Below are 23122 nucleotides of genomic sequence, written 5' to 3' on the forward strand. Positions count from 1 at the left end.
AGTGCTTTATTCAAAGTAATGTCCATTGTTAGCTACACATTTCCCCCATCTTTCAGGTAATTTCTGGATACCATCCCAATAGAACTTTTCTTGTTCTGAGGCAAACCATTCAGAGACCCAATTTTCCACTTCTTCGAATGTTTTGAAGTGCTGCTCAGAAAGTGCGTGTGCCATCGATTGGAACAAGTGGTAATCTGAAGGAGCAAGGTCTGGTGAATACGGCGGGTGGGTTAATACTTCCCAAGCAAGATCTTTTAAGGTGTCTTTAACTGGTTTTGAAGTGTGTGATGGTGTGTCATCATGAAGCAAAATTACTTTGCCGTGTCTTCTGGCCCATTCTGGTCGTTTTATGATCAAAGTGTGGTTCAAACTGGTTATTTGTTGTCCATAGAGATCAGTATTAACGGTTTCATCTGGTTTTAGAAGCTCATACTACACCACACCTTCCTGATCCCACCAAATGCAGAGCATTGTCTTCTTTCTGAAGTGATCTGGCTTTGCAGTTGATGTTAATGGTTGACCTGGATCAACCCATGATTTTGTGTGTTTGGGATTCTAAAAATAAATCCACTTTTCATCGTCAGTCACAATTCAATGCAAAAAAGTTCTTTCATGCCATTGAAGCAACATTTTACTGATGACTTTTCGGTTTTCCATTTGTCTTTCGTTCAGTTGATGTGGCACCCATTTTCCTTCCTTTAAAATCTTTCCCATTGCCTGTAAAGGATTGGAAATTGTTTGCTGAGCAATGTTTAATCATTCTGCAAGTTGTTTTTGAGTTTGACACGCATCTTCATCCAATAATGCTTGTAATTGTTGGTCTTCACACGTTTTCGGTTGACCTGGACGTTCTTTGTCTTTCACATAGAAATCATCACTTTTAAAGCCTTTAAACCAGCGTTCACAAGTATCTTGAGATGGAGCATGTTCACCATAAGCTTCCCGAAGTATATGATAACTTTCAGCAGCACTTTTCTTAAAAATAAAGTAATGAATTAAAACTTGTCATTGTCCCCCACGAGACAGGGGAAATTGAGGATCCCAGACACAGATCGTAAATCAAAGCCTGGACCATCAATCTCCCGGAACAGACTGAAGTAACAAGGTGGGTGGCACAGATGACCACTCCATGGACAGGCAAGAGATATTAAAAAGCCAAAATCTTGAGCCCCCAAATCCCTTAACCAATTTCCAAATATCCTAGGGATCTGCCTGCTGAGGGGAGAAGAGGGTCTGTGGCCATCTTAGGCCTTGTTTGCCTTTGGTCAGTCTGTCCGTCGCCTTGTGGCTCTGTGGCCGGCTGTCTCAGGGTCTGGCCTGGGTGAAGAGCCTGAGACGGAAGTCTCCTCCAGATGAACAAAGGCCGCCCGTGGCCACCTCTCCACTTCCCAGCAGGCAGGCTCTGGGAAGCACCGGGAAGCGTGGGGCCCTGGAGCATCATGGGATTTCCCCTAGCCTGGGCCGCCAGGGGGCAAGTGTGGCAATGCCAGCAGAGTGGCTTAGGGAAGGTCAACTTCTCTGCTGGACATCTTCCCTGGAGGGCAGCTGGAGCAGGCTCCTCCTCAAAAGGAAGTGGACGCCTGGCCTCTCTGACCTCTTCTTCCTCCTCCCAGAAACTTTGGAGCTTGAATGAGACTCGCTTTGGTAAGATCTGGCCTGGATCATGCGAGGCCAGAGGAAAGAAGATGGAGCCTGGAGGATGGGATGGGGACAGCGTCAACGGGCTGAGGACCAACACAGACCACTCCTATCTCCCACCTGTGAGGCCTGAAAGTCCAGAGCCCTGGGGTGCCCAGGAGGGTCTGGGCAGCAACTGTGCTGTGAATTAGGTACTTACCAGAAAGAAATCAGATTCCGTTTCCTCCCATCCACCAGGATTAGTTGGCATAACCTCTAATTCACTTGGGGCATTTTATTCTGTAACTAGAGGCCCGGTGCACGAAATTCATGCACTTGGGGGGCCAGGGGAATGGGATCCTCAGCCCCTCCTGTGCCCTCTCACAGCCTGGGAGCCCTTGGGAGATGTCCGATTGATGACTTAGGCCCGCTCCCTGTGCTGCCATGGAGGCGGGAGAGGCTCCTGCCACCGCCAGCTGTGAGCCCGGCTTCTGGCTGAGCGGTGCTCCCCTGTGGGAGCGCACTGACCACCAGGGGGCAGCTCCTATGTTCAGCGTCTGCCCCCTGGTGGTCAGTGCGCATCATAGTGACTGGTCATTCCGCTGTTCAGTTGCTTTGCATATTAGCCTTTTATTATATAGGATAGGATTGGAGCATGAGAGGGACTGTCTATTGGGGGTGGTTCCAAGAAGTCCAAGGAGGAAGATGGGAATGGTACCTCCTCCTCCCTGGCCCTTTGGCTTACATTTGAGGCGAGGGGTTAGCTGTTGGAGCCACCAGCAAAGACAAGCTCTTTGTAGAGAGGCCTTGGGAGCCTGTGGCACAAGCACTTAAGCCTCGGGTCCTTGGCTATAGGGCCCCTGTGTTGGGGAAGATGCTGCTTTCCCAGCCTCTGGCAGCCCAAGGACTGGGGCTATGGGAGCATCAGGAGTCACCCCTGTGGCCTGGGTGCTAGCTTCTCCACAAGGACCATCATCAAGGAAGCATGGTGGGGGGTGGGGGATTCCCTCAAGTAGCCTTGTGGCCTTTGGCAAGTTCTAGGACAGGAAGAGGTAAGCATGACAGATGGCCAGTGGGACTGCAGCGGATAGGCTGGTCTGGGAGCAACGCCACGTTCCTTGGGTAGATTCGCGGAAACCCTTGTCAGTGGGGCAGTGAAGTGACATTTCAAGGGGCTTTGGCTGAGAAACTGACGGTAGGAAAGAACAAGGACAGGATTTCAGGGTTTGGGCCAAAATGATATTGTCTTTTGAATCAAAAACTGGCTAGGCCTGGCGACTCCTAGGCCCAGTGACCCATGGGGATCTTATGAGGAGGAAATGTGATCATACATACCTGAGGAAACAGTTTCGTATTTGGCCCAAGGTAAGGTCCTCAAGTATTTGTTTTATCTCAGCCACAGAGGAGTTCAGGTCCTCGATTCACCCAGGACAAGAATTCATCTAGAACATGGCAGAATTGAAAGATAAGAGTCCTTTGTCTCAAATAGCTGGAGACCCAGCAGAAGGCTTAATTCATTTCCTGTTGGCCTTGGGTAAGTCACTTAACCTCTTTGGGCTTGATTTCCTCATCTATGAAAGGAGGGAGTTGGTTCAGCTCCTCGGCGGCACCCCTTTCACATCGTCTATGAGGAAACTGAGGCTCCAGAAGACAGGTCCTTGGGCCTGGCTGCCTCTGCCCAGGCCTTCCTGATTGGAACCTTCTCTACAGGTGCTGCGAGTTCTCAGGCCTGAAGTTCAGGAAGAAGGAGCCATCCTCTGTGTGATGGCTGCCTTGTCATTGTCCCCCGTGAGACAGGGGAAATTGAGGATCCCAGACGCAGAACTTAAATCAAAGCCTGGACCATCAATCTCCCGGAACAGACTGAAGTAACAAGGTGGGTGGCACAGACGACCACTGCATGGATAGGCAAGGGATATTAAAAAGCCAAAATCTTGAGCCCCCAAATCCCTTAACCAATTTCCAAATACCCTAGGGATCTGCCTGCTGAGGGGAGAAGAGGGAATGCCTCATTTTAGATTTCCCAGGAGGGCTTAGGGGCTTTATTTCAGGAAAATCCTCTGTTTGGGGCCTTCTGAAGGCCCTACCCCCTGCCATTGTCTTCCCTAGCCCACTCCACCTCCTGTTCCTCCCTGCAGGCACCCGACTGGAGTCAGGTTACCTACCACACATGGCCTAGAGGAGTGGTTATCGTGTGGAGCCAGACTGTTCACTCAAATCTTGGCTCCAGCCCTGGCCAGTGTGCTCAGTGGTTAGAGTGTCGGCCCTTGCACCAAAGTGTTGTGGCTTTGATTCCCCATTAAGGGCACGTACCTGGGTTGCAGGTTTGATCCCTGGCCCTGGTTGGGGTGTGTGTAGGAGGCAACCAACGGATGCATCTCTCTCATGTCAGTGTTCCTCCCTCCCTCCCTCCCTCCCTTCCTCTGTCCCTCTCTCTCCCTTCCACCCTCTCTCTAAAAATCAATGGAAAAAATATCCTCGGGTGAGGATTAACAACAACAAGAAAAATTCCTGGCTCCACTGCTCACCAGCTCTGCAAACCTGGGTAAGTTGCCTAATCTCTTTGGCTCTCAGTTTCCTGGTCTGTTAAATGGGAATGGTAATACCTACTTCATGGGGTTGTTTTAAGAGATATTAAAATAATTCATATAAAACAAATAGCACAGTACCTGGCACAGGATAAGATCTCAAACATTAGCCATTAATATTAATCTTCCTATTATCCCACAAGTAAGCTCCATTGGCTGCTGTTTCCTCTCTCTCACAGGCTCTCCTGCTCTTTTGCCTTTTTACACCTTATCCATCCCTCAAGCCTCAGTTTAACTGCCTCCTCCAGGAAGCCTTCCCTGGATGACTCTCCAAGGCTCTATCTTCCTCTGACTTTGAAGGCTGCATATTTTAGACTCAATCATGTTTTCAGCAACTGTTCTTTGCAGCTTCATTGTGTGGGATAAAAATTCCCTGAACAAAGGCCTCTGCTTCTGCATTTTCCTCCTCTCTTTCCCCTTTAACACTTGCCACAGTGGAGTGTACACAGTAGGTGCTCACAAAACATTAATGCTAGTCAACTGGGAGATTCCAGGAAACTGGAAACAGAATCCCCGTGTTCCCAAGACGAAGCTTTTTGTCTATTTTTAGAGTTTAAATGTTTTTAAAATTTTTTTCTAAATTCCACTCTGTCTTTACATTACAACCACACCAATCTTTTCATGTCAGCCAGATGTACATTTCTTCCTCCCCACCCAAAATACACCAGAGGTTGAAAAATGAGGTGTTGGATCTGAGAGTGCGAGATAGAGAAAGTGCTCTCTAAACCCCGGCTATTCTTGTCAGGCTGAAGACCTGGAGGAATTAGCTCTGGGTGAAAGGGAAGGTTCTGATGGCTCAGCTCTGGGCCGTTAGACGCTGGTTTTCTATGGAGGGACAAATGGGACTTTGAAACACGAAGTCCTTGCTTCTGGAGGGTCAGCACTCTTGTTAGGCACCTCAGAGCACTCCTCAGGGGACAGGCGGGGACACATCTGTCACCTTGAAGTCAGGATTGAGGACTGGCACTACCACCCTGGCTGTGGTGGGCAGAGGGTGGGCGGGGCTGGGGCCAGGCTCCTGCTGCCACTGCAGGAGAGCACTGGTTCACACTCTGGCTTGATGGGGATCCTTTGCCGGGCGGGTGGTGATGGTGGTGGTTTATAATTACAAATTTGCAATTGTCACCAAGATAAATGACCATCTGGTCTGGTGGGCCCCGGGAGGCAGGGACCTTCATACCATGTGATTCTGGGTGTCTGGAGAGACCTGATGGTCCCAGTACTGAGTCATCCAGAGGAACAGAGAGGCCATGGTCTGCTCCGGGTGAGTGAGTGAATGCTGGTTCCTGGCTACCCTGAACACCAACCCGCCAACGGCAGTAACAAGACCACACAATGAGTATTTAGCACTCATCATGTGACAGACACTGTGCGGAGCGCTTTACCTGTATTTTCCCACCTGGCATTTTACAGTAGCCCTGAGAGGTGAGGACTACTCCATCTCCCAGATTAGCAACCGCCTGTCTCTGAGGTGGCCGCCCTGCAGCCATGGGTGATGGCAGAGCTGGGACTGACTTCCCGTGGCCTCTCAGCCAGGGCCCAGTGGTCACATGGTGTCTCTGCCCCTTCACCAGTGCTTCTCCTCCACCGCACTCTGGGAGGCCAGGGATCCGGTTGTCTTGTCACCAACGAGTCCCTGGTGCCCATGCAGGCCTGGCTTGTGGGAGATGCTCAGTCAATATTTATTTATGCAAAGAATAATGGACTTAGGTGCTCAGCCTGTGGGCTATGCCGCCAGGTCTCCCTTCATAAGGACATAGTGGCTCCTGATTCCCAGCTAGGGGCCAGCGGTGGTCCTTAGGAAGTGGGTGGGCAACGGGGTGCAGGACTGGCCTGGAAGGCTGTCTGCCAGCAAATCCACTCTCCAACACCGCTAAACCGCCTCCCCGCCCCCGCCTCTTGACCCTGCCCAAGAGGCCCAACTGGAGCCAGTCCTTCCCATACCTGAGAAGTGAAAGGGAGGGGGATGGGCTGGGGTGTGTGTTGAGATATTGGCGCTGAAGGGTGGTGGGCTCTTGTTCTGGTTTCTGGAGTTCCTCAGCTGGGGCTCCAGCCGGACTGGGGGTGGGGGGCACTCAGGCGAAGGCGTTCCGAGAGCGCCCTGGGTGCGGGGTGGGTGGGAGGGCAGGGGAAGAGGTGCTAGTGCGCAGCCTGCGTCCTCGCTCGCCGGCCTTCCAAAACCTGGGGTGTGGGTGTGGCTCCCCTCGCGCGGGGTGGCTGGGGGCTGGCCCCGGAGCTGGCCTGCCGGGGGAGGGGGAGGGAGGGGGGGGAGGGGGGGAGGGGGGGGAGGGGGGGAGGGGGGGCGGCGGGCGGGGAGGGGGGGTTCGTGCAGTGTCCGCAGCGCTGGTGGCTGGGGCAGAGCGGGGGTTAGGAGGCGGGAGCAGGCAGGACCGCGCGGGGAGCGGAGGGCGCGCGCTGGCGGGTGGGGAAGAGCAGGGGGCGGGCTGCCACCGAGGGGCGGGCGGCTTTGGGGGGGTGGAGCCGGGACCGCAGCGCCCGCTGCTCGGATCGGCGCTGTAGCCGCCGCCGCTGCCGCCGCCGCCGCTGCTCTGGGCTCGGGACTCGGGACTCCAGGCGGGCGGCAGGCGCTCGGCGAGGCTCCGGCGCCCGCGGCCGCTGTTCTCCGGTGCCCGGGGCTGCGGCGCTCTGGGTCCCGGCCGCCGGCCCGGCGCCCCTGCGTTCGGGTCCCCGGTCCCGCGCCTTGCCCCGGAGAAAGCACTCCGCCAGCTGAGCCGCCCGGGCTCCCGGGCTCGCGCCCTCGGGCCATGAAGAGGGGCCCGTGAGGGGCGCGCGGAAGAGGTGCAGGAGGAGGGAGGCCGCGGAGGAGTGCGCGGGAGGCGCAGGATGCCGCCGCCGCCGCCGCCGCCGCCCGCCGACCCGGGGCGAGCCTGACTCCACACCCGAGGATGGAGCCTGCGCTGGGCGCTGCGGCGGCTCCCGGTGCGCCCCCGACCAGGTATCGGCCGGCCCGGCGGCTCCCGGGGCGGGCGGGCGCCGACACTCGCTGCAGCAGCCGGGAGGGGCGCGGGAGTAGCGGGAGCCGCCCCTCGGCTCGGGGACCGTCGATGCGGGCGGTGCGGGCCGGGGGACAGCAGCGTGCTGGGCGCAGGACGGCTCTCCGGCTAGCGGCGAGTGAGCCCCGCCACCACCCTAGCCCACCCGCCCCCACCCGGGAGGGCAGCAAACTTGAGGAGAACTCGGGGGCTCACTGTCCCGCAGCCTCCCGGCTCCGAGCTGCTGAGTCTCCCCGAGACCCTGAGGTCCCCACACCTGCACCAACTTTCCGAACCGGGGCTGCACTCAGAGTCAGGGGGCTGCCCCTCCCGATAGCGGCTCCCAGTCCCGGCTCCGCACGGGGATGGTGCAGAGCCCCCCGGGGGAAGCCAGAACCAGCCTCCTACTCTTCTCCGGCAGGACTCTGGGGCACCCCTTCCAGGCCCTAGGAACCCAATGCCGGCTTGCACAGTAACAGCCCAGATCGGCCCTGGCTGGGAAGCCCATGGTCAGACCCGAGGGTCCTCCTGGGGTGGCATCTTGGATGCCAAGGATGACCCTCCCCCATCCCGGACCTGCCCTTTCCCAGGACTGATTCCTCGTCGCCGGTGCAGGTTTTCTTCCGTGGACTTAAACGCTGCTCCTAAGCGGGAGGCTCCTAAGAAGGGCGACTGGGGAGTCCAGAGAGGTGGAGGCAGGAGATGGGAAGGTGGGTGTCCAGCCAAGGACAAACATTGAGCCCAGCATCCTTCCCAGGGCTGGTAAGGGTGGGGGGCAGGGGACCCAGGACTGTGGCCAGGAGGTGGGTACCCTGGCTGGGAAGGTGGCTGCTTTGGCAAGCCAAAGGCACCAGGAGGTAGAGGAGGCAAGCAGGTGGGGACTGAGTACCAGGTACCTGCCCCCAGGGGTTCCTCAACCCCTCCAGTAGGGCCAGGTGTCTCAGGCGGAGAGCTTACCTGGGCAGGCGGTTCCCAGACTCCAGTCAGCAGCCGGGGACGTTCGCAGGCATCACCATGACCCTGTTTCTTTTCTAAGCGCTCGCACTCACCGTCATGACTCACACATCGGATTCACCAGGGAGGTATCAAGCCTCAACCTCTTTTCTTCCCTTCCCTCCTGGGTCTTCAGGGAGCTGCCGGGAAAGGAGGGGGCAGATTTGGGGGCCTTAGTCCCTGTGGAAGGCCAGGAGCCTGGCGCTGCAAACTTTCATTTCTCTGCTATTGTCCCAATCAGGGCAAGTGAATGGCGGTTGGTCAGGCCAGGGTGGAGGGCAAGTGAGAGGCAGTCTCTGCTAATGATCCCACTAACCCTGTGGGGGGTGGGGAGGGGAAGCTTTGAAATCATGGCCAGCGCCTGCTCCCAGCACATAAGCTAACACCCAGCCTCCTCATCTCCATGCAGAAAGAAACATTTCCCTCCCTAAATTCCAGATTTCCTTCTTTGCCGAATATTGCAAAGCTTTTGGCCAGAGGTTTCCTCCTTGGCATCTGAAGTCAGGCTCCTCTTGTAGACAGCTTCCCTTCTCCCCAGCCCCCTGCCCCCTGCCCCCTCTGCCATTTGAGGTCCTCATTAGGAGAAATGTAGAGCCCCCTTACCTCCTGCGCTCCCTCCCATAGGGCCCTAGTTCCATGGGAAGGCTGGTGGGGATGGCGCCGATGTTGGGGTGTGTGTGCCAGCTGTGCACACATGGAGGAGGTGTACATCTGTGCCCCACTGAGTCTGCAGGAGACCCAGATGTTAGGCTCTCACTGGGGGGGCCAGGCTTAACAGCCCCCCCCCCCCTTCTCCTTGCCTACTTCCCTGTCTTCCTCCCTTGCCCACTGTGTCTCTCTACTTTTCCAACTCACTCTGCATTGGTGCGGGGAGTGAGCATTTGATATTCATAATCTGGTTCAGAGAAGGTCCCGAAGCCCTGAGTCACTGTATGGTTTCCATGGAAACAGACTTGTTCAGAGGACTCGGTGTAGTGCGGTGGTGGTGGTGGTGGTGGTGGGGAAGAGAGAAACATATAGTAAAATCAGGCTCCACAAGTGTGGCAGGAGTTGCATCAACTCCCTTCAAGGGGACCAGGGAGAGGCTGGGCAAGGCTCTGGGGGCCCCATAGAAGGGGCTGCTTATCCCACCCATTGGGGTCTCCCATCAGGAGCTGCTCATCTCCCCTGTGGCTCTTGGCAGGCTGCTGCTTCTCCCCATGGGCCTTCTGTCTAGGTACTAAGGCTCCTGGCTGCTACTCTATGCCTCAGTTTCCCCCTCTGTGAAAGGGAGAAAAGAGCACCTACCTCAGGGCTGCTGTGAAGGTCAAACATGTTAATATGGGGAACACACTCTGAATGGAGCCATAGTAAGTGTTCAATAAGTGTCATTTTTACCATTTCAGGGGGTTGGAAGACACTCCCCCAGCACATTCATCTGGAGCCATCCTCTGTGTCCTGGGAGGTGGTCTTGACATCTGGCAGGCCTGGCCTCCTGCTTTGGAAGAGCTGCCCTCAGCAACCCTGGTGCACCCCCAGCTGGGAACCAGCCGTCTATTTCTTCCTCCCACCGAGCATTTATTTAGGTTGCTGGGGGCCTGGCACCATGCTAGGGAGCCCTGGCTCCCGTTGAGACCCCACCTGTCTAGGAGCTTTATGGGAACAAATCCAAGTCCAGATGAATGGGCAGCTTCTTGCCTTAGCTCGCTGGGTATCGGGTCAGAGGGAGAGGGAAGGAGAGTCCCAGCTCTGAGGACAGAGAAGGGATGGGGCCACTTTCCTTGATCCTGGAGAGGGATCTGCCCAAGAGGGATCAGGAAATCTAAGAAAAGTAACAAACCCTGACCTTCTCCCCCACTCCCCACTTCTCCTGCTCAGGTTAAACCTCTATCGCGTAAGTGTTCCCAGCATACCATACAGGTCTGGACAGGCTCAGGGCTCCAGCCTGTCCCACCAGCAGGCTGGGAGAGGGGCCTGCCCACTGCTGCTGCTGACCTGGGGCAGTGGCTCTGGGACATTCTGGGTCCTAGTGATGGCTCAGCCAGCCCTCAGCAGCCCTCAGCAGCCCTCTCCATGCTGCCCGCCCCTCCCTGGCCTGCAGACAAGCCCTGCTCTTTGTGTCACTGCTCCTCTCCTCCCATAAAGTGGGCTTCAGCTCCAGGCTCCCATCACTGCCAGCTCTTAGAGCTGCAGGGCATCTTTCCTATCCACCAGCCCTATTTTACAGATGGGAAAACTGAGATTCTTGAGGTTGCCTGCTTGGCTAGAACTCAAGCTAGCCGTGGCCGCTCCTGGCTCCACACAGCCCTGGGATGCCCTTCCCCCTTCCCTGGCTCTCCAGGTAGCCCCAGATGCTGGCCAGCACCCTGCTTCCCTCCCCCCAGACTCTGTTTCCTGCCAAGTTTCCCACCCCCCCTGTCCCCCCCCCAGGTCTCTCTGGACTGTTCTGCTGTCCTCATTGGTGTTCACAACACCTTCCAATTTAATATCCTCTGCAAATTTCATTAACGGACTGTTTACTCCCTCTCTCAGGATCATTAATGAAGATGTTAGATAAGATCTGACCCAGGCTGGGTCTTGGCAGCCCTGCCCCCACTTCCAGACTCTGTCCCTCAGTCCTTCACCCTGTACTTGCCTCTTCCACTTGAGACCCTTGGGACCTGCCCCCTCCTGCTTTTGGCCACATGACAAGTGCTTAGGGCCAAGTCTGTTTTGAATTAATTTTGTAAGATTACTCGGGGCGCTGTATCAAATGCTTTGCTAAAAATCAAGATATATTACCCTGCCTGCATTTCCTTCATCTACCAGCCTTGTAATTCTATCAAAAAAGCTATCAAGTTTGTCAGGCATGATTTGTTCTTTCTAAATCCCCACGGTGCCACGTGGGGCAGAGTTCCCGCGTTTTCTCAGTGTTTAGAGATTCCCTCTGTGTTTGCTCCTTGATTGGAGCTGGGAGGCTGTGGTCTGGGAATTGTCGGGATGCTTACTTGTCCCTCCTTGGGGATGGGGAATAGGGCACAGCCCTTCTCTACTCTGGGTCCCTGCTGGGGGCAGTAGTCTGGGCTCCCAAGCTGGGCACAAGGGGTGATGGTTGGTGGAGGGAGGGCCTGGTGCTCTCCCTTATGGATACTGCAGGCAGAGGAGACGACAGACAAGTATGATGCCAACATTCAAAGGTCTCATGAACTGAGTACTTGCCATGTCCCAGGAAGGATGCTAAGAGCGTTATGGGTGAGGGGGGTCTCATTTAAGCCCCTCACCTGCCCTTGGAGGTGGGCGACTGGGGCTCAGAGGGAGTCAGGCTGCCCAGGACCCGAGGTGTGGGTTCCACACACTGCTGAGTTTCTCATAAGCACTTACGGGGTATGTACAGGATCAGGGGAGCTGCTTGGGGTGGTTCAGATCAAGGGTATTAGGAAGTCACAGGGGAAGGAAGGGAAACCTGTAGGGAGAACCTTGGAGGGTGAGGGCCTCGCGGCATTGCACACAGCGTCCATAGTCTGAAAGCAGTTCCCACCCTGCCACCTCCCAGCGGTGGGAGCAAGTCCCTTAGCCTCTGTGAGCCTTGGTCCCACACCTGTGGAATGGGTCCCTGGTGAGCAGCTGCCATTATGTCTGCTTATGCAGGTCCCTGTTGATGTAGGGGCAGGGATACTCAGCGGTTGTCATGTTACCAATGGGTGGCTCTCCCTAAGGCTTGTCCAGGCGACAGAGGAGTGACAGGTTGAACCGTGCTGGCATCCGTGTGACCAGCTGAGGGCTGGGGGAAGTTCTGAGCTTAAGGAGCAGGAGGGCCTTCTCTGAGCCTTGAGCCCAATCCTGAGCCCCAGTCCAGACCATTCACAACAGGTGGTAATAAAGACGTGCGTGGCGTTCTCTGGCGGCACAGGATTTCAGCACTCCTGGGCTCCTGGGCCACAAAAGCACCCACTCCTCCCTGGACGCTCCTAGCCAGCCCTGGAGCCCCAGGCTGCGGGGCGGGGCTATGCTGGCTGCTGCCTATCAGGTGCCATGCCAGGCAGGTCCCTTCTAATCTGTGATAATCTTCCTTTTTTCTATTCAGCTCGGCAGACAAGACCCCCTGGGAAGTGGCAAGAGGGCACAGACTTGTTTGGTGTGCCAGGGAACCAGGCAGGCAAGGCCATGGGCAGCCTCCCATCTCTCCGGCTGACAACCAGGGACCTGATTCTCAGAGATGGTTGGTCAATGGGTGTTGGTTGGATGAGCCCATGTCTGGGCTCGGGTAAAAGCCGAGGTGAAGGTGGGACCTCAGCCCTGCACTCCTTGCCCCTCCCTCCTGGTCTCCAGGTGCTGGGTGATACTCTTGCTCTTGGGTGGGGTCTGGAGGCTTACCTTTGTGGTTAGGGTCAAGGCCAAGGCCAGGGCTCGGAGCTGAGCTTGAATCCTGGCTGCACCACAGATGAGCTGCGCATGCTTGGACCAGCCCCCTCACTGCTCCTCACCTGTGAAAGATGGCAGTTGTACCTGCGGTAAGGGCCCACTTGATGGGAGCCAGGACCCTGATCATCTCTGAGTATCCATTCCCGTAGCCCCTCCATCCTGTGCCAGAGCCCCAAGGGCCAGGTGAGCCTCCCTTCTCCCCAGGGGCCAGCTGGGCCTTATGCAGGTGGCTCCGAGACCGGAGACTCTGAGATCCAGGGACAGATGGCCCTCCTCCCGACCCCTCTGGCAGCAGCTGCCTGTACTTGAGCTCCTATTGGTGGTTTTCCAGCCTTGGAAATGGGAGGATGGGGCCAAGCCCCGGTGTCTAGCGGGTGAGGCCTCAGTACTATTCCCACTCTGACCATGGCTGCTGGGAGGGGAGGGAGGACAGGAAACCGGGCCTTCGGCCCAGGGTTGGGGCAGAAGGGCTCCGCCTACCACCCGCCAGGCCGGCTGTAAGACTGGCCCGAGGGAAGTGGCCCTTCTGACTCATCTCCCCCAGAGGTGCCGGGCACACTGGGCCTTGTGCCAGGAGGTCAGTCACTCTCCCCACAGCTGGGGAAAGCTTTCCTCAGGCCGGGAGCTGGGACCCTGCTGACTGGCTGGGCTCAGGGCAGGACCCCAAACAGCAAGCACACAGGCAGGGTGAGCTTTAGTGGGGGAACCTTTAACATTTCACTTCCTTCAACATTCCCAGGCCACTGCTCTCTGTTTGAAGGTTAAAGTATCTTCCAGCCGTGGGCAAACTACGGCCCGCGGGCCGGATCCGGCCTGTTTGAAATGAATAAAACTAAAAAAAAAAAAAAGACTGTACCCTTTTATGTAATGATGTTTACTTTGAATTTATATTAGTTCACACAAACACTCCATCCATGCTTTTGTTCCGGCCCTCCGGTCCAGTTTAAGTACCCATTGTGGCCCTCGAGTCAAAAAGTTTGCCCACCCCTGGGCTAGAAGTCACGCTCAGGATTCCCACTTCCTGGGTACTGCTCGGTGCCCAGCACTGTGCTAAGCTGTTGGCATCCATCAGCTTTCTGTCTCACAACTCAAATATCTGAAATATTCTGTGGTCGACGGTCTCATTTCATAGATCAGGACAACTGAGGCCTGTGGAGGGCAAGTGCCTTGACCAGGGTCTCATAGCGGTAAAGCCCCAGCAGTGGGAGTCAAGTCTGGACCCAGCCACCACCCAGCCTGCCTCTTCCCAGGAACGGTGTCCCCAGTGTCATCACGTGTGGGCACTGGAGTGACCTGCTCTGGAGACACAGAAGCTCAGAGGAGGCAGCCGAGGAGCTCTGCTGCTGCTGAGAAGTCAGCGGACCAGTCCCTCCTTGTGCTTGTCTTTGGCACCAGGATTGTGAGAACTCGCCCCCACTGGAGGTCGCTGAAGGATGTACTGGTTCTGCCTGTGGGGTCTGTGGATAGGCTGTGGGGCCCAGGGACTCTAGCGATTGTACATAAACACCATGTTTGTGTTGGTGCAGATACTGAGGAGAGGGTCTGTAGACATCACAGTGTTAGGGGCATGACCCCTCAGGGAGGCACTCATGCCTCCAGCTCCCTGGGCTGACCCAGACCACGGAGGCTAAGTTTGGACACCAGATTGCCTCACCTGCAAGGTTGCATTGGCTGGATTACGCGCTGGCACGCTGCTCATCTTGAAGGATGCTCTAGAACACAGCCCCAGGAAACTTGTCCTTGGGCTTATTAGGCATGGGGTCTTAGGGATAGGAAGACAGCTCAGGGCTCCCTAGGAGACCGCTTAGGAGAAATATCATGCTGAATTCAGGATCAAGAATAGCTGGGTTTCTCCTGAGCAGATGCTTTAATCTTCATCTCATAAATCCTATGAAATATATCAATGGAATATTTCCCTTTTCCCATTGGCTGCCAGGTAGCTCTGACCTATATGTGAAGCCCAGAAGTAGCTTGGCTCTTGTACACTAACCTGACTCCTAGTTCTTTCACTTTCATATCCCTGTTTTCTACTTTCTTCATTTCATCACCTCATCTTCCGTAGAAGAAAAAACCTTGTATTATGTGTTTTAGTCTTGACCCAACAAACAAATGGTGGGTCAGTGCTCGCCACTACAGACGTAGGGATTATGCATTTCCTGTCTGCAGTCCCCATCCCAGAGGCCTGTTTGCCAACTCCCCCCTCCCTGTCCAGTTCCCCCTGCCCCTTGCTCCAGTTCCAGGGACCCCAGAGCCTTCAGGCCCCTCCCCAGCCCTGAGTGTGGTTAGAAATACGATATTCAGATTTTTTCTTTGCTTTCCCTGCTTCCCTAGCGCGTCACAAACTGTTTTTAGGGAGAAAAGGCTGGGAGGGCAGTTGTTTCCCCAACCAGGTCCCCTTTGAGGTCTCGTTCCTCTTCAGCTCCTGCTCTGTCTCAGCCGCCCCAGCCGACCGCTGTCCTTAGTGGCCTGTCTGAGCAGACAGAGCCCCATTCTGGCGGAAAGGTGGTGACTCTGACCCTGGTGCCTTGGAAATGGGGGAGGAGACAGCTGGCTGGCAGTGCCCTGGGGACAGAATAGTTGGCACAGTGAGGTGCCAGTGCTGACTTTTGGAGCCCCACCCTGTCATTAGTCCTCAGTTTGTACATGGGTGGCTTCACTCCATCCCCCAAAGTTAATAAACTCAAACTGAACCAAAAGCTTAGTGTAAACTGTGCCTTTCTCGTATCCCTGTCTCCTAGTCACCTCCCTCCTGTCCCCCCCCCCCCCCCCCAGGACATCTACAGTTACTGGCTCAGCACAAGTTCTTTCAATGGTTGTTTATGCACATATACAAACACACACACACACACACACACACACACACACACACACCCCACACACACCCACACCCCCTCCCGCCACACACACCCCACACACACCCCTGTTAAAAAATCAGCAATGGCGATGTGATATTGCACGCGGGTTTCTGGCCCTAGCTGCTGTTTACTTAGCAGCGTGCGTAATGTGTGTGGAGCTTTCTCTGATAGAGTTAGTTGAAAAGGGAGTCCTAGAGTTGGGAGAGTGCTGCTAGTAGAAGGTTCCTGGACCTCCTAAAGCCCACCCAGGGGTGCCCCTTCTTTTTCCTAGAGGCTTAACTTCTCCAATTGTGTGTGTAAAATTGTGGGCACAAATGGGTCTTTCTGGGAGGAGGGAGTCTGTGGCCCAGAAAAGGCAATGTCACAACTCTGCATTGCATGGGATTTCATGGGGCCGGGGTGGGGGGGTGGGGGGGAGGCACGGGAAGGGATGAGGCTGGGGGCAGGGTGGTGCAAATGCAGCAGAGGGCAGAGCCCCTTGTTTCTGGGTCCCACTGGGTCAGCTGTGGATCGGACTGAGGTGGGAGGCAGAGCTGCCCACACCTGGTATCATCTTGGAAGATGCCTGGGGCCTTCCTACTCCCAAAGAAGGGTCCCCTGTGTTCAGTGAGAGTGGCCCTGACTCTGAGAGTGGAGTATGGGGCCTTCCTTGGATCAGAAATGCCGTGGTCAGACCTGGGAGGCCCTTAGAGTCGCTGGATCTATGGAAAGACCGAGGCACAGAGACCAGGGAATGAGTACAAGATCACAGGCCAGGGAAAGGCAGAGGCTGTGGGCTGCCCCTGCCCGTGACAGTTCAGTGTTCCCTCCCCTGCCAGAGCAGAATGAGACCAGGGAGGAGAGGCCTGCGGGATGAGGTCTGGCTGCCTGTTGCTGCTTGCCTTTTGGTGTGTGGGTAAGGAAGAGGGGGTGCACAGAGCAGAGACCGCAGCCAGGGTGGGCGTGTAATCATCACACCTCACTGCATCCTGCAACCTCACCTCCTGTTGGCTGCCTCCTCACATTAAGCTGCAGCCAACCAGGCAGGAATTCTGAACCGGCAACGCCGGACTAAGAGCTGCACTACAGGATATGCCCACCAGAGGACAGCAGGAGAGCCATTGCGGTAGCTCAGCATGAGAAGGTAGCCTGGCTGGGAGAGAAGGCCCTGAGGAAGGGATGGTGGGCAGAGGCCTCCTGGCAGAGGTCTGCGCACAGTGGTCAGGGAGAGTGTGTGCCACAGTCAGCGATGATTTGTTCTGGGGTGTACCTCGAGATAAAAATCAAATACTACATGTAATGATAATAGTTACATTCATTGAGTGCTTACTCTATGCTAGACACTATTAATTAATCCTCACAACAGCATTGTTAAAATGATTCCCACTTTGCAGGTGAAAAAACGGGCCAAGCGAGATTAAGAAACCTGGCCATCGATGGGGCTGGTGTCAGTCCATGTCCCAAGCCCGAGGCTGTGCCATATTCCATGCCTGGCATTGACTAAATGCTTGAAGTTCTTCGATTCTATGAGGAGACCCACTTTACAGATGGGGAAACCTAGACTCAGAGGCAGTGCGCCACCCGGGGCCACACGCCTGCTAAGTGACAGCTGAGTGAGTGTGGCTCCATGGCTTGAGCTCTTAGCTCTGAATTGTAGTTCTCCCATGAAGAGGTGTTTTCCACCCCCTCCCCCCGCCATGCCACAATCTGCCCTAGTATTGAGGTACCTGACATGGAAATCTGAGCTTTCTGCTGGGAGGGGGAGTTCACCAACTCTCCCACTTCCAACAGAAGTTGCAGATTCCAGGTCTAAGATTTGCCTGGATTTCAACTAGGCAGAGGGAGAGGGAGGCCGTGCCAGAGGCTGCTGGAAGCTCAGGGAGGGGACCTGGGGCTCAGAGTCTGGCTTTGAGGTGGAGGGCATTGCGGAGTCCCTTGCAGTGACCAAAGCTCCCCTGGGGACAATGGGACCTGGTCCCAGGGCCTCTGTTTTTCAGGGCACATGCCTCTAGCATACCAAGAAGGCTTGGCCAGCCCTGGCCCCTGCTCTGCCAGGCCGGCAGGACAGCGGGGACATTTCTCGGAGGACCTGACTTCCTCCATCCTGCCGTTCCCAGGCCCCGGCGTTGCCTTTCTGGGGGAAAGGCGATGGCCGGCAATGGGGCCTTTGAACACATTCCCTTCCTTGGTACCCAGGCTGCACCTTATGAATCTGAGTCCCACTTTCTTAGGGATTTATAGCAGCGAGATGCTTCAGTTACTTCTGCTTCATTAGCAAAGGCAGCAGCTTCCAATCCTGCCTTAAGTTTCTCCGGGTGGGGGCGGGGAAGGAAAACACTGAAATGGTCCCCTCCCTGCAGCATGCTCCTCTTTAATCTGTTTCTGGAACTGGAATCCTATAGTTAAACGAAGTCTCTTTAAGCGTTCTGGTTCCTGTCTTGGTGAGGACCAAAGGGGGTGGAATGTGAGTGGAATAGGGATCAGGGAGGAGGACTCGAGCATGGACTCCAGAGCACAGTGCCTGGGCTGGAATCCTGGCTCTATCTCCTACTAGAAATTTATAAAACCTTTCAGAGCCTCAGCTTCCTTTTCTGTAAAATGGGGATATTACAGCATCAGTCTTACATGGTTGGCATGAGGGTGAGATGAGCTGCTGCCTGTGAAGGGAGCACGTGCCCGGGAGAAGCATCATGAATGCCCAGTAAGTGCTTGCCTTCCTTTGTGCTGTTTCACCCATAGTGCCTGTCTCATGCTGAGCCGTTGGCAGATGTCTGCCCCCTTCTAATGTCCAGTCCCTCTCTCACCGATTCACAAATGGGCTGGGGACATTGGTCAAATGCATGTTTGAAGGCCAAGTATATGTAAGCTGGAGGAGCAGAAAGTCAAATCTCCTTTGAGGGAAAACAGTGTGGGCTCTGGGGAACCTGCTAGATGTGGGTTAACCTAGACGTGAGCTCAAGCAGTTTCCTCTACTTTCTGTGCCTCAGCTGCCCGTGAAATGAAGCTTGTACTGGCTTCCACATGAAGTTCTTGCGAGGAATAAATGAGCTCTCAGATAAAGGGCTTAGCACGTAGGCTGCACTCAATAGATGCCAACCACAATAACGCTATGATCTTGGTGTTTTAACTTAGAATCCTCGCAGAGCATGAAGGTCAGGTTTACTTTTGCTTTGAGTTGCAGGTAGCCTTTCTCTGTCCAGCGTGGTTGGCAGAAGAACCTCCCTCCCCAGCTGTCCCTTCCTGCGGGGCTCAGCATCCGGGCTGCTGCGACTGAGCTGCCACCTCCCGGAGGTGTGAGGTGAGGCCCCTGCCCTTGCTGATTTCCACTCACCCCCTCCTGGGTAGCTACTGAACAAGTTGGAAATTGAAAGGTCAGGCTGTTCTATTGATTTAAAATGCAGAACCAGCCGGGGTTGTGTGCCAGCCCAATTTTTGGGATAAGTTTGACTCTGACATTTTGTTCCATCATTAGAGGCTGAGCGCTGCGGCTGGTTGGGTGGGTCTGGTCATCAGAGCTGAATGGACAGAACTAGCTAGGCCGGGGGTGTTTGTGGCCAGTGGATTTCTTTGCAGCTCCATTGTGTGATGAGCATGTGTGGGTGCCTCCCTGGGGTGCCATGGAGGGTGCAAAGCTTGTGGGGTGCCAACTCTTGGTCAGGTAGGGGTGCAAGCTTGCCAGCTCTCTGCCCCCTGGGTTCTGGTGCGAGCAGAGGACTACGGCTGGTTAGGAGGGCATGGGTAGGTAGGTGGGGGAGGTGAGAGGAGGGGGTATGATGTAGCCCAGGACTCAGGGGGCTGGATGCAGCGGGTCAGAGATGGCATTGGGTTATTTGGAGCCCTGAGTCAGTGATAGATATGGGAGAGCAGGCAGCACCTTCATCACCCAGCCCTGGGGGACAGGGGGAAGTCAGTAGAGCACAGGACACAGGAGAGCAGGGGTAGGAAGGGAGGTGCTGGGAGCCCAACCCCATTTACAGACCCCCTCCTCTCCCTGTCTCTGCAGTTTTCTGGCCACAGGGCTGCTGCACAGGAGACCTGGCGGCTGTGGACTCCCCAGCTCGGAGCAGCCCCTCTTTGGTGAGTGGTGGGTCCCTCCCTTCATTGGCCCTTGGAGCAGCCCCAGCCCTCCCCCAGGGCCTGTAGCTGAACTAGCCTCTCTTGGGGGACTTCCAGATGTTCAGGTTGGCTCCTGGTCCCAAACCCTGGGCACACCGTTCACTTTCACGGCTCTCCTCACCCCCATGCTTTCCTTGGGGTGCTCCTTCTGGTCCACCCCCTCCTCTTCTCTCTGGTTCTCTGGGGCCATTGCTGGGCTACTGGTGGGTCCCCGAGCTCACTCTGTGCACAGAAGGGGCTGAGGGCCCTGGGGGACTGGCTGAGGCGGAGGGGCCAGTTAGTTCTGCTGTCATTGGGGGTCGTCTGCCCATGGCCTGGACCTCTTCCCTGTGTGGCTGGGAGCAAACCAGGAGGACACTGGGGCCTGGGAATGGATGATTCTCAACAGCCCATGGCCTTGTCTCTGCTCTGGGCCAGGTGACTCTTAGAGCCCCCACGGGCCCCTAGGAGTCCTCACCTGGAGTAAGCTGGTCACTGCATCCGTAAGTCAGGGGATGGTGGTGGCTGACACAATTGTCCTCAGCGGGCGTGGCTGAGTGGATGTTGGCAGCTCACCGACTCACCAGGCACCAGGGTCCTTTCTGCGCGGGCTCAGGAGGATCTGACATGGACTCTTCTCCCTCCAGGGGGTGAACCGGGGTGGAGGAAAGATGACCACATGGGTCACTTTGTGAGGGTGGAAGGAAGATGCAGGTGGGCCCAGGAGATGCCAGCAGGGGCGACAGGCAGTGGCAGGGGAATGGCCACACCCTATATGTGGGTTTGCGGGGAGTTAGTTTCTTGCCCTAAGGGCCCCTCCTTTCTGCTGGGAGGCCTACAGCATTCCGTAGCTTAAACCCTGCAGGACAGGGTCCAGGGAATCAGTTGGTTCAGTCCAGTGACTCCCCCAGAGAATGGTGCAGCCTAGGGTAGAAGCTACTCAGGCCTTCAGTGCAGTGAGTGAACCCTGGGCAGGGAGCAGGGGGTACTTCCCTACACCCTCCTGGAGTCTGACTCTTATTCTGTGTGAGGCACCTAAGCCTGGCTGCCCCCTGATGGCTGCCCGCCTTTGCCCGCAGAGCTCGAAAGGTGGAGAAGCAGCCCCATGAAGGTGCCCAGCCATGCAATGTTCCTGGAAGGCCGTCCTCCTCCTCGCCCTGGCCTCCATTGCCATCCAGTACACGGCCATCCGCACCTTCACCGCCAAGTCCTTGCACACCTGCCCGGGGCTGGCCGAGGCGGGACTGGCCGAGCGGCTGTGCGAAGAGGGCCCCACCTTCACCTACAACCTCTCCCGCAAGACCCACATCCTCATCCTGGCAACCACGCGGAGCGGCTCCTCCTTCGTGGGCCAGCTCTTCAACCAGCACCTGGACGTCTTCTACCTGTTCGAGCCCCTCTACCACGTGCAGAACACGCTCATCCCCCGCTTCACCCAGGGCAGGAGCCCCGCGGACCGGCGGGTCATGCTGGGCGCCAGCCGGGACCTCCTGCGGAGCCTCTACGACTGTGACCTGCACTTCCTGGAGAACTACATCAAGCCGCCGCCCGTCAACCACACCACCGACCGGGTCTTCCGCCGCGGGGCCAGCCGCGTGCTGTGCTCCCGTCCCGTGTGCGACCCCCCGGGCTCCGCCGACCTGGTGCTGGAGGAGGGCGACTGTGTGCGCAAGTGCGGCCTGCTGAACCTGACCGTGGCCGCCGAGGCCTGCCGGGAGCGCAGCCACGTGGCCATCAAGACCGTGCGGGTGCCCGAGGTGAACGACCTGCGCGCTCTGGTGGAAGACCCCCGGCTGAACCTCAAGGTCATCCAGCTGGTCCGAGACCCGCGGGGCATCCTGGCTTCCCGCAGCGAGACCTTCCGGGACACCTACCGGCTCTGGCGGCTCTGGTACGGCACCGGGAGGAAGCCCTACAACCTGGACGTGACCCAGCTGACCACGGTGTGCGAGGACTTCTCCAACTCCGTGGCCACCGGCCTCATGCGGCCCTCGTGGCTCAAAGGCAAGTACATGCTGGTGCGCTATGAGGACCTGGCCAGGAACCCCATGAAGAAGACGGAGGAGATCTACGGGTTCCTGGGCATCCCCCTGGACAGCCACGTGGCCCGCTGGATCCAGAACAACACGCAGGGCGACCCCGCCTTGGGCAAGCACAAGTACGGCACCGTGCGCAACTCGGCGGCCACCGCGGAGAAGTGGCGCTTCCGCCTCTCCTATGACATTGTGGCCTTTGCCCAGAACGCCTGCCAGCGGGTGCTGGCGCAGCTGGGCTACCGGATGGCCGCCTCGGAGGAGGAGCTCAAGAACCCCGCCATCAGCCTGGTGGAGGAGCGGGACTTCCGCCCCTTCTCGTGACAGGGGCTCAGGGGTGGGCATGAGGGGCACCTGGTGTCGGTTTTGATAAAATGGACCGTTTTTTAACTGTTGCCTTATTTCCCCTTCCCTCTTCCACCCTGTCTTTGTGTCCTTCCTGCCCTTGTCCCCCCTCCCCTGTCCCCCCCACTTCCTCTGCCTCCTTTGTCTCTGAAATTTGCACTATGTCTTGGACAGGAATCACTGGGGCAGAGGGGGAGTGAAGTGGGGCACAGCCCACCCCCCACCCCACCCCACCCCATTCAGACACACGGATGTTGGGTCTCTGTGTGGATGGTGGCAATGTTTACAAGCACCACACTCACACATTCACGTATGTGCACACATACACACAGGCGCCCACCAGGAGAGACACCCAAACCACACAACTCCTGGAACTTTTGAACGGACGAGTGGTCAGGGCATGGTAGTTTTTGCACTGTTTACTTCTACAAGGTAAGAGGTTAATGACAAAAAGGCCACCGCTCTCTAAGTTATGAATGGTGTCTGTCCCTCCTCATCCTGCTTCCTGCCCCCAATGCCCACTGCCCCCTTTGGAGCATAGAAACTGCCCCCTCCTGCCCACCCTTGCCTGTCGGTGAGCAGGTTTTTACTGTGAGGTGAATGTGGACCTTGTTTATTTTTTCCAGACTGTGGCGATGCTGTCTGTCTGTCTGAGTCTTGTGGCTGCCCCTGGACCAGTGATGGCTGATAAATCTTATGGGTTTCTGATTGATCTTGGGGTCCATCTGTGATATTTCTTTGTGCCAAAAAGAAAAAAAAAAGAGTGGATCAGTTTGCTAAATGAACATTGAAATGCTTTATCTGTGTTTTCTGTAAATAAAAGAGTGCAATAATATCTGGGCGTGACTGTGGGCCATTCTGTGTGGGTGAGGGCAGGCCTGGGTGGGGACTAGGTGCTTCTGACTTTGGGGAGGAGAGAAGGAGTTGGAGGCGGGGATTCAGTGAGCAGTCTCTGGCTTTCAGAACTCATGTCATCTTCCTCACCCTCCACATTGAGTTCAGGGTTTCGTTTCCATTCAGTCAGTTGAGACCAGACACCTTATAGCTAGGGGTGATATTCAAAATATTTAACAAGGGGAATGCCCAGAGGTCAGGAAGAAGTCCTGGTGACCCCTTCCTATGCCACGCATCACTCTTTCAATTGCTGGGTCTGGGGCAAAGATAGCTGGGGAGGGGGACATTTGAGGGATGGGTTGGGTCAGGGCAGTGGCTGCTTATCACCTGGCCTGGAAATATTTCAGTAT

The 23122-nt window shown here is 56.2% G+C and overlaps 1 protein-coding gene and 1 long non-coding RNA gene across 4 annotated transcripts; one reads left to right on the forward strand and one right to left on the reverse strand.

Annotated features, from left to right (window-relative positions):
- Positions 1-919: 919 nt before the first annotated feature.
- On the reverse strand, positions 920-8695 carry LOC118665101. 2 transcript variants are annotated; one of them, XR_004970538.1, is made up of 3 exons: positions 8156-8695; positions 2953-3059; positions 920-975 (listed from the first exon to the last, which is right to left on the reverse strand). It is a non-coding gene; the product is annotated as an uncharacterized LOC118665101 (long non-coding RNA). The 2 variants fall into 2 exon arrangements; XR_004970537.1 differs by having other exon boundaries at positions 939-1692.
- CHST1 (carbohydrate sulfotransferase 1) lies at positions 6688-22707 on the forward strand. Of its 2 annotated transcripts, none has more exons than XM_036326107.1 (4): positions 6688-7161; positions 18581-18703; positions 19409-19482; positions 20580-22707. In XM_036326107.1, exon 4 carries the CDS (start codon positions 20622-20624, stop codon positions 21855-21857), a length of 1236 nt encoding a protein of 411 aa, XP_036182000.1. In that variant the 5' UTR covers positions 6688-7161; positions 18581-18703; positions 19409-19482; positions 20580-20621; the 3' UTR covers positions 21858-22707. The 2 variants fall into 2 exon arrangements, with proteins under 2 accessions (XP_036182000.1, XP_036181999.1); XM_036326106.1 differs by having other exon boundaries at positions 18587-18703.
- Positions 22708-23122: the final 415 nt, after the last annotated feature.

This window comes from Myotis myotis, unplaced genomic scaffold (genome assembly GCF_014108235.1).
Source record: "Myotis myotis isolate mMyoMyo1 unplaced genomic scaffold, mMyoMyo1.p scaffold_m19_p_10, whole genome shotgun sequence".
Classification (NCBI taxonomy): domain Eukaryota; kingdom Metazoa; phylum Chordata; class Mammalia; order Chiroptera; family Vespertilionidae; genus Myotis; species Myotis myotis.

What these genes read in the sequence shown, in the direction of transcription:
- CHST1 (XM_036326107.1), top strand. Translation starts at nt 20,622, where the DNA reads ATGCAATGTTCCTGGAAGGCCGTCCTCCTCCTCGCCCTGGCCTCCATT.